Source organism: Rhamphochromis sp. 'chilingali', assembly GCF_963969265.1.
Source record: "Rhamphochromis sp. 'chilingali' genome assembly, chromosome: 2".
NCBI classification, from domain to species: domain Eukaryota; kingdom Metazoa; phylum Chordata; class Actinopteri; order Cichliformes; family Cichlidae; genus Rhamphochromis; species Rhamphochromis sp. 'chilingali'.
In genome coordinates this window covers 65,533,880-65,548,326 of record NC_137930.1, presented here as the reverse complement: position 1 = coordinate 65,548,326, position 14,447 = coordinate 65,533,880, and the positions used below count along the sequence as shown (strand labels likewise).

General features: G+C 39.1%; 1 protein-coding gene across 2 annotated transcripts in view; it reads right to left on the bottom strand.

The window, feature by feature from the left end:
• amn1 (antagonist of mitotic exit network 1 homolog) overlaps positions 1 to 14,447 on the bottom strand; it is a 109,185-nt gene that overhangs the window by 79,476 nt on the left and 15,262 nt on the right. Inside the window, exons 2-4 of one of the 2 annotated variants that reach the window (XM_080875788.1) lie at positions 7,382 to 11,490; positions 6,748 to 6,798; positions 6,488 to 6,646 (exon numbers count right to left, since the gene is read on the bottom strand). In XM_080875788.1, coding sequence (XP_080731914.1) covers positions 6,534 to 6,646; positions 6,748 to 6,798; positions 7,382 to 11,444 — 4,227 coding nt within the window. In that variant the 5' untranslated portion in view covers positions 11,445 to 11,490 and the 3' untranslated portion in view covers positions 6,488 to 6,533. Of the gene's footprint in view, positions 1 to 5,125; positions 6,647 to 6,747; positions 6,799 to 7,381; positions 11,491 to 14,447 lie in introns of those variants that run through there. The other variant, XM_080875787.1, reaches the window with a different exon arrangement.

Sequence of the window (14,447 nt, the reverse complement as noted above, 5' to 3'; positions counted from 1 at the left end):
CCAGAGTAGTATTGAAAAAAATAATCTTGTTAGACACAAGAGCAACTCAAACATCTTTTTCGGGAGCCGAACAGGGCTAACACGTTTTTCCGTTAACTCCGTTCAACCTTGCACGGTGCTGGAGGCCTTTCAATAAATATAAGAAGATGGTTAAGGCGAGAGATTACTATTCTGTCTTTTACATCGGTACAAAGGGAGGACTAAAAGCCAAAAAAGAGAGACGTTTTTTAAAAAATGACACTTTAAAACAGTTCAAGTATCTCTGTGTTTATGGACAGTAATATCGAGTAAACATTTACCAGTCTGAAGGTTGGAAGTTGATCATGGAGCAGTCAAAGGAGCTTGCAAAGAAAAGTGTCTGGACTTCTTTAAGTTGCTTGAAGACGTTTCACCTCTCATCCGAGAAGCTTCTTCAGTTCTAATGTCAAATGGTGGAGAGCACACGAAAACACCCGAAACTCTGGCAGATTGGGACCCACACCCAGTTTCACACCTTGGCTCAGGCGATTAGAGGATCATCGGGGGTCCTTTTGTCCCTCTGTGGGTTATATCTGGGACTCTCCACCATTTGAGCTTAGAACTGAAGAAGCTTCTCGGATGAGAGGTGAAACGTCTTCAAGCAACTTAAAGAAGTCCAGACGCTTTTCTTTGCAAGCTCCTTTGACTACGATGACCTGGATGACTGAGAACCTTCACAGATGATCATGGAGCAGTCAGAAAGCTTTCCTTTGTTAAATCAAACTGCTTTCTTATTACGACTGCTGATGATTACTTTGTATTGAATGAACTTAAAAAATTAATAATGTGTCCAATAATATGCATAATATATGGAGCAATGTGTATATTGGTTTCATCAGTCTCTGGGTGTGAGTATAAGCTTTGTGCAAACGTGAGCAGCAGGATGACTGCAGTTCCCTTATAAGTAGTAGCTGACATTAACAGGTTATCTGGAAGTTACAAAAATGACTTTTTTCAAGACCATCTTTAAATAAACAGATTTGGTCAGAAGTTTACAGATATTCATCAGTGGTGTAAATGTCTAATTATAGTCTTTTAATGATTTCTTTGAACGGCTCTTTCTCCAGGATGGGAGGATACAGCAGTCTAGTTAGAATCAGGAACAAAGCAGAGCAACACCAGTCTTGTCAGGTCCTAATTTAAAGTCGCCGCCTCCAGTTTCCAACCAGTGGCCAGCTGCCACCTAGCACTCACATAACAGAAAACATGACAAGGTCTTTGATCAGTGACCCTTGATCTGTAGTTGTTGATCAATGGTCATGAGAATTTGCATATTAATGATCAAGGAACTGATCTCACAGCCCATTGATAATTCAGTGGTGCTACTTTCAGTCATTGTGCAATATACTGTGTTATGGAAATTTTAACAATAACCTGCAACACACCCAGTGAGCTTGATTTGAAGTGGGTTTAATAAACACATTGCAATGTGGAGAGAGCATCCCAGTGAAACACCAGCACCATCTCTGAATTGTGGCCACCGTCCTTGCATCTTATATACAGAGACACAGACAAAGAACATTCCACTAACTCTCACATGTTGGCCCCTCCTCCTTCACAGAGAGAATTATGACTTTGTTTTCTGCTTGGCCGTCACCTAAGGATTTACATCCCTGATAAGCAGAAGGAGTCTCACTATCTGTATAATGTCTCCCATTACAATGGCCTCACTGTGTTAACATTCCACATGCATGTAAACTAGTGACAGGAATGCTCCTACAATAGTAAAGTGAGAAATTGATATTACTGTATCTAATGTGATATGATTAAATATGTGATTAATACATGAGAAAAGAAATCTGCCACCACAACTGTTTGTAGGGTTGGTGAAACCTGCAGTCAGCTGAGACTGAAGAAGTCACTTGGATGAGTGATGAAATGTTTCTCACACTGAAAGCGCTACGTCCAGATGAACAGAATAAACCTTTTGGGAACAGAAAACAGAAAAAATGACAGATGGCAGACTTTCAGGCAGGCAAACTAACTACTGTAATCAATCTGTCTCTATAAAGCCATATGCGCTTAGATTGGAGATTCTGATGCATCACCGATCTCCACTGACACGTCGGAATCTGCATCCTGCAACAACCCCACAAGTATGTCTTGCTTTGACTTTCCCATGTGATCAGTTGCTCTCTGCCCAGCCAATCAATCAATCAATCAATCAATCAATCAATCAATCAATCAATCAAGGCTTTATTTGCCACGTGCAGGTTGCCCTGCAGTGAAATGGGAACAAAAAAACTCCTCTGCACAAAAAAGCACATAAATGTCCACAACACAACATTATGGAACACATGACCAGCCACAGAGTCGGGTGGGGGGTGAGGAGTAATCCGAAGCAAACACAGCAGCCATCCTGCCCAGCGCTACCATTCCAGCGCGGGCTCAGACCCGCCGTGTTCCCAGGAGGGAACAAGCATCGAAGGCGTTTGGAAAGGGAGGGAGGATGAGTGTGTGCATATTAGTGTATATGTATGTGTGTGCGTATCCATAGTTCAGCTGAGACAGCGTCCTTCGCCCTGCCAGGCTAAGTAAACAGTCTTCCAGCCAACCCAGGTGGCCTTACATGGAATGGGAAGGAACAGACTAAACACAGTCGTTATCAGGGTGTTTTGTTGGGCTCCAGCCTTGCGACCGCAGCTGGCGCCGAAAGGGTATCCGCATGAAGTGATGGTGCTTTTTACTTTAGTGCGAACAACTCATATGAATTTCAAAGCTGTTCTAACAGTCCAACACTGGTCTCTCGATCTCCCGTTGGAGAGCCATGAGCTTCGCCATGATGTTATTAAACTTGCGTTCTGCGATGTTGTCATTCTTGTGCTCAAAGAGCTGATTCTGAGAACTCACGACCACAGTGAGCCTCCCCAAGATGTCATCCAATTTGCGCTCAGAGATGCTATTCCGAGCGAGCCCCTCCAAGATGTAATCCAGTCTGCACTCAGAGGTCTTATTCTGAGTATTCACAGCAGCCGTAGCCTCTCCAAGATCTTATCCGTGCTGCACTCAATGAGCCCATTTTGAGAAACTTACGCCTCTTCCCATCGTTTCAATCCCAGCGGGCAGCCTTGTGGGGGTTTGAACAGCCGGTTCCGCTTCCTTAATTCTTCGATAAGTCAGGGCCAACCCAGCTCCGAACAGCCAGAACCCTCTTATCATGGTTCCGAATAGGTAGATATCTTCAGCACTCAAGCTCACCCAAGCCCAAACTTCTCGTTGAGAAAGGGGTGTCAATTGCATTTAGGGACCAGTTGATCAAATCCATAATTCCTCTTTTAGGTTTCAGAGAGCAGACTGTGAGAGAGTGTTCCAGGGAAAAGTAATACAAAAAACACGAGACTAGACAAGGACATATGAGGCTAAGCAGGGAAGCTAAGGGAGAGGAGGAGGAGAAAAGTGCGACCGCCTTCGTCAAGAGCAGAAAAAAAAAGCCACAGCCTGTGGGCATTGTATGCAATGAGTATGTTATGATACCATTGAGATAGAGCTTTTGTGAGATGTTTGTGTGATGCTATAAAAGAGGCGCTGCCCTGCCCAGAGCGCAGAGCACTCATGACTGCAATAACCATCAGTGCTGACTGTCTGTGTATTTCTCCCACGCCTGGTAATAAAGGTACTGACTACAGTTGACTGTGTCTGCAGACTTTGTTAACAGAAATTCCATAACATCTGTTATTAACATCATCCACTGGGAGCTTCATGGCATAAGTTTCAATGCCCAAGCAGTTCCTGTATGTGTAGATGGCCCACTACTGTTGTCTGCATGCTGTACAGTAGTGAATGACAAACAGAACACTGAAGGATTTATTTTCAGTGTTTAGCAATGAGTAGCGTTGTTTCCTTGTCTGTCTCGAACACCAAGGACATACAGAGAATGAAATTTACATTAGTGCTTGTTTCATGTCGAAGAAGTGCTTTGTTGCTGTCACTTGCTAATCGTAACCCTGGATCCATTCATGTTAACCAAATAACTAAGAAGTGTATTATTTTAATGATCATTATTATTTTGAATGAGTGTGTTAAAACAAATATTGATTTTTGTTATGCAACACCATTCTTCACATTCCTCCCCGATAAACAGGCTGCCTATAATCTATTATGAAAGCTCACACAGGCCGTTGAACATTAGTAATTTTACGATCCGTCAATGAAACGAAAAACAGAAATCTCAGCTGTTTCAAATTAAATCATCTCAATTCCACTGTGACAATATAGTGGCTTTTTCTGGCACAATAACTTTGTGAGTTAAGTGTATTGACTTTTTTATGTTGGTGCTGATATTCTGGTTTTAGCTCACTGAATATATAAACATCAAAATTTGCAACTAAGAGAAAATCAATAAAAATACATTTGCCAACTGAAAATGGTGTTTAAGAACAAAGAAATGAGAAGAATGATCATATGGGTGATTCAGCATATCAGTCCAGCAGCAAGATGGCTCACGGTTCAAAACAGCCTTTCTGAGTTTACATGTTCCCTCTGTGCCTGTGTACATTGTCTAGTTTGGTATTAATTAGCATTGTCTAGTTTGGTATTAGCCCCTGTGTGTGGATGTAACTTTGAATGATTGTCTCTATGTATGAGTGTTGCAGTGGACTGGCAAACTGTGAAGGGTGTATGGTGCATAGGTGGGACAGGTGGATCAACTGATAATATATTCAAATATGTTTTTACATAAAGTAATAAACTAACCCTTGTTAAAGATAGGTTTTCAAGCTTAGACAAAATGAATGTTCATGGCTGAAACACACACATAATAAAATTTTATCTCTGGCGAATCAAAGATCTCACTAGAGGTCACCATATCATATCTAAAAAAAATAATAACCACATTTGATTCTAAGCAGTAATTTCAGTATTTTTAAAGTAACCTTATGTCAGTGCGAATGAAACATGACTGTGTTCAGTAAGCAAAAGTGCATAAGTTTGACTTTCCTCCGCTTTATAGATTTTTTAGAAAACATTTTTTTAAATTACGTTTATATTTGATCAGGTGACTTAAAAAAGTGACATAGCTACATGGAAAGTGCCTGCAGGACTGTGTGCAACGGCTTGTTCCACACATACTGGCTGATCAGCAAGTGAGCTGAATGTAGCTGGTAGTTTGGTGAAGTATAGGGGAATTTACACTGATAGGGAGGGTTAGTTTCTCAAGTAGCAACATGTCAGCAGTATAAGGGCAATTACCTGGTGGTGTTGGAGCGATGCATCTAAAAAGGATATGAATCTCAACATGAAACTGTGCAATTGTGTTTTAGTTAAGGGAGTGAGTTCCAACAAGCCCAAATTGGATGTTGTTTGAACAGTGCCACATCTGACATCTGACAGATGCCTAGGGTCCCATATGGAAAAGATATATATAAATCTTATAAAGTTTGTATCCGTCTTGTGTGAAACTTGTATGAAAAGCATACAAGAGTGAAAACAGATATAAGATCCCTTGAAAAATTATATAAATGAAACTTGTATGTTTTGGATACTTACGAAAACAACATATGAAAGTAATGAGAAAGTGGCCACTTTCATGAGTAAATCATATAAGTTTTTAACTATTTCTTTTCCATATGGGGTAATTTCCAGAAAACTGCTATAAAGTAAAAACATGCATAAACATTTTTGATTTGATATCAAACAATACAATAAGATCAACAAAGAGGATCGTTGCAAGGAGCAGAATAAAACCGTTAATGGGCATTTCACCTTCCTGTAATTTGGGTTTGTTTCAGATTATTTCCAGGAACTACGCCATTTCCCTTTAATGCTAAACAACTATTGCAGCTTATAAATCAATTATAATACCTACTATTAGTTTAGACAAAGACAAAACCACATTAAAAATGGATAATTTAATCGTAGAAACAATAATAAAAAAAAATTTTAAAAAATGGTTAGAGTACAAATACTGAAAGTGTAGAAAAACAGTAAAAAACTCACAATGCAAATGTTACAAGTCAAGTTTTTTGTCAAAAAAACAACAACAAAGATTTTAGACTTACACCCCCTTTCATGGATATCACTTGTTAATTTGAACATGGCTCTGAACATGTGGACTTGCTATCTAAAGTCTGCATGCACTCTCTGATGCACAGACACAAGACAAACTATGCAGTGTCATGCATCTTCAGAGCTTCTCAGCTCATTAAACAGAACTGCACCGACAGCAAATACCATGTATTCCTTTCATGTCTGTCGCGAGTACAGTGGTGAACCGACAAGGAGCAGTGACACAATAATAATCAATGACGAACAGAATGTCATCACTTGAACAAATTTGTAAAGGCTGCCAAGTTCCCACATCCCACAAGTCAGTAACTACACCTGCTCCATGACTGTAATGCTTTTTACAGGCATGTAAACAACAAAAGGTTGCACAGCCTTAATGTATTGCTTGTATATACACTGCAGAAAAAAACACAAAGGCATAATTTTAGTCAGAATCTTTGTACTAAATGTCTTAAATGGAAAAAAAAAAAAAAAAAAAAAGTATTCCCTGAGAAGAGACATCTTTCACATTATTAATCTTTTGAGTGAGAGCGCTCCTTGTATTTCTTCTGATACTCGTGGAAGAGACTGAAGGTCTTGGGAATAGGTCGAGGTCGATTCTTCTGCAGACTCGAACTCCATTTACCTATGATGTAATTAATAACCATTAGACAAAAACTGCCTAATTAATAAAATTTTTAAAAAGGCAGAATAAGAACTGATGTATGCTTCAGATGTAGTTGCTACCTTTCGGTTTTGCAGCAGCTGTAGCAGCGCTCTGCTCTTTCTCTGGCTCTTCTGGAAAGACAGATTCAAAATTTCCTTAAAATAAATTTTGTTGTCCGTCTCAAAGAAAAAGAAAAAACAAACAGTACTTTCCAGTTCCCATGTTTACCACCACTCTAATCTGCAAGACACCAGTATCCCACTCCAACTATGACCCATCGAGGAGCAGAGATGTCATTAGTCTTTTCTGGGTCAATTTATGTTGAATGTCCCTGCTTTATGTGGACACTCCAACAATATATTTGCCAATCACCCTTCTAACATGCAATAAAAAACAAAAAAACAAAAAAACAAAAACAAAACAAAACTGAGGCGTTATACGTGAATTACAATAAAGCATTGAAATTTTAAATTTTTAAAGAATACTTTTAGCTTCATAAATTTGGATCTTTACCAAAAAGAATGGGTCTGCACCATCTGGAGAGATCACAGTTTTTACCAAAATAAACCAAAAATCAGCCTTCTGTGATCCATTCTTTTCAATAGATGATAATGATAATCATCATCATCATTATCATCATCATCATCATCCTCCAATCAACTTTATTGTGGGCAATATTAGAATAACGGTACCCCCTCTATCTATGGTATTTACCTGAAACGGGATTGGTGGATTGCTTCCTGCCACTGGATCCATCTTTGAGGTCAAAGTTACTGGGTAGAACACTGAACCTCAAGACTATGTGCTCCTGGCAAGGTTTGACATTTTGGCTTTCACTTTTAGAGGAACACCTCTTATTATCAGCGGTGATATCCTTCTTCACCTCTCCAAGCGTCTTCAGACTCCGGGATTCCTTAATTCCATCTCGTTTCATCAAGATACCCCCGGCAACAGAGTAAGAACGATGTTTACGGGTTTTTTTGTGACTAGCTTTAGTCTGTTGAAAACTTCTCCACCATTTGTCATGAATTAGCTGTTTTACTGAATAATTCCTGTTGTACACCATGTCACTGGACTTGCTACTCAAAGGGTTGAGATTGACAGTAAGAACTTCTGGAGGCCTCAGGTGTGCTGCCTTAGATGCACCCTTTACAAAACGGAAATGGGCTTTTCTGCTGCCAGTTAAAGCACACTTGTCTTGTTGAGCTGAGCCAAACAGCACCAGTTCTGCAGTTCTTTTTGAGTCTATATTGAGAGCTTCAGCTTCAACAGCAGGCTCCTTTTCACATTTTGAAACATCATCAAGGGCATTTTCTAAATTAAGATCAACAGGCAAGTTGCATTTCTTTGATTCCTTTTGGGGTGGACCAAATTCATCATCCCATTCGAGTCTCTTGTGTTTTCTTTTGATTTTTTTATGCTTGACAGATACTTTAAAGTCACCTTCAGCACAGATTTGAGATTGCTCTTTGGTTTCCAAAGGTGACACTGGCACATCTAAAGCTTCTTCACAACTCCTGTCATGATCCAGGATCTGGATGGCAATCTCAGTCTCAGTGCTGCAGAACTTTTCAGTTTCAGCTTTGTTAGTACTGACTGAGGCACCTGACAGACTCGATGCTGTAGACGTTGGTTGTTCTTGTCCACACTTATCGTAAGGTTCAGACATCTTTATGGCAAGATCTGTCTTCTGGCTAAGAATTTCATTTTCACCACTGGAGAGATCTTCATCTTCATCACTTATAATTATAATACCTGAATGACTGGTATTGGCTATTTTGGAGTGGTTCTTAGAATTTTGTTCAGAAGGCAATTGAGGTTGGTCATCAACTTCAGTCAAATCTATGGTTTGACCAAGAAAGCTGCAAAGCTCAGAACCACTAAATGTCACAACTTGATCATCAGTGTTCTCCTTGTCCTTTACTGGATCCTTCCCAAACTGGTTATTGTGCTTTAGTACAACTGTTTCGCCACTATCACTGGTATTTTTTAACCCTTTTCCAAACTTTTGTTCTTTCTGGCTGTGGCATTTACAATCATAAGATGTGCTTGATCCTATAGTCATTTTCAACAGCTTTGTAAGACAGCAAAGCGACTGACTTATGCCAATTTCCACAGTTTCCAATTTTGATTCCCACGATGTGGACTCTGTATTATCAGGTGTCTCACTCTCCGTGGAACTACTTACGACCCTCTCTGCATCCATACTTTGTGGCATCTCATTTTCGCTTTGCTCATGGTAACGTCTGGCTTCTTCTGGAGGCATAACTTGGATTTTCAGGGACAAACATGGGTCACTGGCATCATCTGTCTGATTAGAGGAGAGAGTTTGAATGGAGGGGGGTTTGAGTGTGGTGGCTTCTTTTCCTTCATTTGAATCAACGGGTTCAAAATGTGTTGATGGCAAGATCTTGCTTGGCACTTTACTCATAATTGCAGGATCACTGTTGTTGATGTGCATCTGATCTTTCTGGCCATCACTCTCAAGCAATGAAGTGTGATGTTTCAGAGACAATGGGAAACCAAATTCTTTGTCTATTTCATCCAACTGCTCATTTAGATTTAACCATGATGATTTGTAAGGCAATTCTGAAAATACTTCATTGTCTTTGAGGACATGGTAGCTTTCCATTTGCTCCTCAAAATTGCCATCTACCTGCAACAGTACAACAGAGTTGGCTGTTAAATGTTTTTGGCAGAATTCTTTAACTTCTAAAACCTTGAGAAAGCCTACCTTGCATGAGTACATTTGCAGTGTTTCAAGTTTTCCCTCCCAAAACAGGTCTATAATTTTTTGTGCAGTGTGTAATTCTTTCAAATCGCTGAGCTCTTTCTGATTCTTTTCTGCATCTTTTATCAACTTCGTTAGTGCCAATAATGTCCATGGGGATGTTGGGAGTGCGGAAAGATCAGAAACGGGTGATGTTGAAAGTGTCTGGATCCCACTTTGGTCTTCAGGAGAATTTTGGCATACTGATTCTTGGGATGGAATTGAATTTTGAACATTAACATCCAGTTCAGGTTGTTTTCCTGTGTTTTGTGTCCCTGACTCTGAAGATGGCAGCGTTTTGTTAATTGCTGTGGTATCTAAAACAAAAGTTTCCTTAGGGTTGTTTAAAGAGTCTCCTGCTGTGGAATCAGAAGAAGCATGGTCATTGTGAAGCTGACCTTCCAGTGATGGCAGTGGTTGTACAACAGCAATAGCTTTGGTGCTGGCATTTCCAGGTGATGAGTGAATGGAGCTGTCATTTAACTGGACTGATGACAGCATCTCAAAACTGCTTGCTACTGATGATTGTGTCTTGCGGTCAACAGATTCCGGCAGCAGGGATGAACAAAGCAACAATTCAATTAAGCTACAGTTCTTTTTAGGATGAATTTCGTTACTTGGGCTTCTTTCATTTCCTGCAGCAGATTTGTGGAAACCGTTAGGTACACAGGTTTGCTGATGGGGTGTACTTACAGCGTGCTGTGTTCTTGACATTACATTTTGAGTGCTTTGAGGTAAAGACTGTCCAGAATGCCCGGGTAATAACTTGATGGAATTCAAGTTACTATAATTTTTAGGGGTAGCCGAAGTCCCAGGTTGAATATTAGATTGATTAGACGAGACCATTGTGGTCGTTCTGACATACTGCTGCTGTCTGTGATTTGCATATCTGTACGGTGGAGGAGGACGACAACCATCAAACCCAGGAGTGCATGAATTATTTAAACCATCTGCACTTAATGAGTGCCTGATCACTTTCTGTTGTTTATAAGTTTTTATCTGACGCCCTCTCATTTCTGCAGAGTAATTAATATTTTCATACTTTTTATAAAAATTTGAGTTACTGTAGGTGGCAGTCTTGATCCCATTGTTGTTTCTTAATTGGTGCTGAGCCGAGTGTTGCTGAGTTTTGTGGCTGGTGCTGGAAAAGTAAGAATTCTGTGCACTTGATGGTGGATATGTTGCAATGTTACTGTTTCCTGAAGTCTGAGAGGTTCCCATATTGTAACTCTGTGAGTTGACAGGAGAGAATCCATGCTGAGTGCCGCTTTGTCTTTGAACCTGATTGTTCGAAACAAGGTACACAGTCTGTTCAGAGCCAGACATCATAGTGCTGGTACATAAACCACGTTCAGGTGGAAATGAGGTAGTTGGTGTAGTGTACGCTGAAATGGGTTTTGTCAAGTCTCCATTCACATTCTGTTGCATGCCCTGCTGAACACTGACATGCTGGATATTAGTCACAGTTCTATCCTGTGTTCCAATCATTTGTCTCTCATTAACAACCAGTGGCTCTTTCCAATGAGTGGACATGCCTTGCTGGGGATATGTAGTGTTTGAGTTCATCTGGTTAGGTGGACTCTGAGTTGATGAATTCTGATCACAGTCTTGCAGAGTGGGAATCTGAAATCCAGATGCTGGCAAAGATGGGTTTCCACTTTGCTTATTAGCTGATACATTTTGAATATAGTTAAATAACATACCAGAAAAATAACTATTTTTATTGCCTCCACCATTCTGCTGAGAAGAAACCTCCTGGTAAGTTCCTGCAGAAGTCTGCAAATTTGACATTTGTCTGTTAGAATAAGCTCCATTGTGCAAAGGGAAATGTTCAGCGTGTGCATTTTGCACTCCTAGGTTTCTTGCTTGATAGTGAATGCTTTGTTTTGGAGTCCAAGATTGCAGATTTCTTGTTCCATCATGGGCATGATAAGGAGCAGCTTGCGAGGGCTGAGAGGCTTGTCTAATCTGCTGGTGTTGTCCATTCATCAATGTACAGGACTGCATCTTCTTCCTCCGTTAAGGTTTGTAGTGGGTTCAATTGGGAATGATCCTGAAAAAAGGATAAAAAAATAAATAAATAAAATAACAAGTTTCTAACCAATTATCAGCAATAGAAGCATTGACCAGAAGTACAATAAATAAACAGGATAGTTGTTTGTGCAAACATGGCTTTTTGCACAAACAAGTTTTCTTCCAACATTTAAAAAAAAAAAAAAAAATTCTGGTAACCTGTCAGGCGAGTGGCTTTTATTAGTGGCATGTTGTGAAAGCTTATATTAAATAAGTAGTTATATATTGTGAGAGGTGACTCTCACAATAAATGAGCAGAAAGGTTTTATATTTTATATATATATATATATATATATATATATATATATATATATATATATATATATATATATATATATATATATATATATATATATATATATATATATATATATATATATATATATATATATATATATATATATATATATATATATATATATATATATAATTGTTGTGACACGTGTTCGAAATGCAGAGAGGTGCGCTCGATTTGCCACACGGAGCAGCGCGAGAGTAAAGCACGAGGGAGGGGCTAATAATCGGCTCAGTCGTTGAAAGCCCAGATCGTAATCGTGATTAAAATTCGATTAAATGAGCAGCCCTAGGTGGTAGTCCCCATTTTTAAGGTGGAGTACACCCTTCAGTCCCCCAACTATTAGAGGTGGGAATCACCATACATCCCACGATACGATATTATCACAATACTTAACACACGATACGATATTAATGCAATTTTTAAAAATATTTTGCGATATTCAGATTCTGTACATAAAGGTAAACTTTATCAATATTCGTTTTATCTAATATCAAAGTCTCGCACTCAGTCTCGCTCTCATTTTCAGTCAGTTTTATTGTTGACAAACTGAACGGTTTGTATTACAGTCTAGTCCAACTTAACTGAATGCAACCATCTGGTACAATTATAGCTATTCTGAACTATGCAATTTATGAAAACTATGTAGCCCCTTCAGCAACTGAAGAATTTGAAAGTAAATTAAAACAAAATATAATTTTTACATTAAAACTTTTTTATTTAAACTTAAAATAAAACATGTCTTAAATTAAAATAAGTAAACTGTCATGTTTATTGCTGCCAAAAAAAGTTAAACACATTTGGACAGTTAAAGGAATGTCAGGATTCTTGCTCAGAAAAAGGATCAACATGCTCTGAAGTCAGAGCACAAAAACCTTTTTGTAACAAAATATCGGTTTCTGCTGTCCCTGTATCGATACATTATTAGCAAACAAAATATCACGATACTACACAGTATCGATTTTTTTCCCCCACCCCTACCAACTATGAGGGAGAAAGACACTCCTCAGCCTCTCCAGGAAGGTCTATACTATTGTACTGGAAAAGAGAGTTTGTACATTAGTGGAAACCCAAATATAGGAGGAATACAGTTTTCATTCTGGCTGCAGAATGCTGGACCAGTGCATTATCCTTGAGAATATTCAAGTGCACATGGGAGTTTGCCAGACCCGTCTACATGTAGACATTGAGAAGGACATAACCTAGTTTCTACACACTTCCAGCAAAGAATAAGGAAGCTGTAGCATATGGTTTAAAGCTGCAAATAATACACCAAATAATTTTTTTCCCTTAAAGTGGCAGTTTACATTTCTCCCTCTGCTGACCTACTGTATGCCATACATGCCAACCCTCCCGATTTTTCCGGGAGAATCCCAAATTTCAGTGTCCCTCCCAAAAATCTCCCGATTTTCCACCCAGACAACAAAATTGGGGAGAAAAAAAAAAAAAAAAAAAAAAAAACCATCCCAGATTGGCCCAGCCAATTCCAGTTTCCAGCAATGGCTACTACTACTACTACTACTGCAGCTACTTAGTTTTAATATTACACTTGTTACTCTTTCTGGATCACAAAATAAACTTTTAACATATTTTCAGTTCAGGCGAGCTGTGTAAACTTCAAATATCAGCGCCGGCGAGAACAGCAAACTCCCGGCACATAATTTTTAAAACCCCTGCGGTCTTTCGCTACTCAGGTTAAACATGATATATAAGTCACTTAGATAATGTAAAAATGTTATTGTTTGGCGTTTTTCAGTGTTTAATTTGTTCATGAGTAAATTGGTTTGGCTGAGATTAAAGTTATTAGATTAGATTAAATAAAACTTTATTAATCCCTCGGGAGGGTTTCCACACAGCTGAATAAACTTCAAACAGAAAACTGATTAAACAGAAGTGTGGGATGGTCGAAAATTTACGCCAGCATCCGGTTATATATTGTAGATAGCAAGGAACAGACAGCAGAGTTTCACTCCAATGAGAGAGCTAGTGACGTAAGGCTGAAGGCTTTCTGTCGGTATGTTGTAGCGACAGAAAAGGCTAACTTGGTTATCATTTTGCAGGAAAAAAAAAAGAAAGAAAAAAAAAAGACTGCTAAAAATAAAAACATAAAGAGGTTTTTGGACAAAGTTTGCATTCTCCATTGCCAAGCACCGGCACCGTTTCAAAAGTACCGGTTTGGCACAGGTATCGGATAAAACCTAAACGATACCCATCCATAGGTAAAAAGAGGAACTGTCAGAAAAGGACATAACAGGCAATGAACCAAGGTTGAGTTTGGGTGTGGTAAAAAAAAAAAAAAAAAAAAGAAGAACTGTCTAAGAAAAGTGGGGTAAGAGTAAGACACGGAGGAAGTGGGACATAAAGTGGACTGGGTTAAAAGCACCACTGCACTTTACAGGAAGGGACAGAGTCGTCTCCTGTTGTGGCCAGTGCCATCCCCTATAACTCCTTTTCCATTAGTACTGTTGATAATAATAGATTGCTTGGTATACATTGGAGTTAGAGAGACTGCAGAGTTTGTGAATATTTGCAACATTATAATATGGCGACTGTTAGGAGGTAAGAATACATATAGAAAAATAGTCTTGGATTATGAACAAAGGGCTGGGGTGCAGGGCAGAAGAACTGCCAACACCCACCCC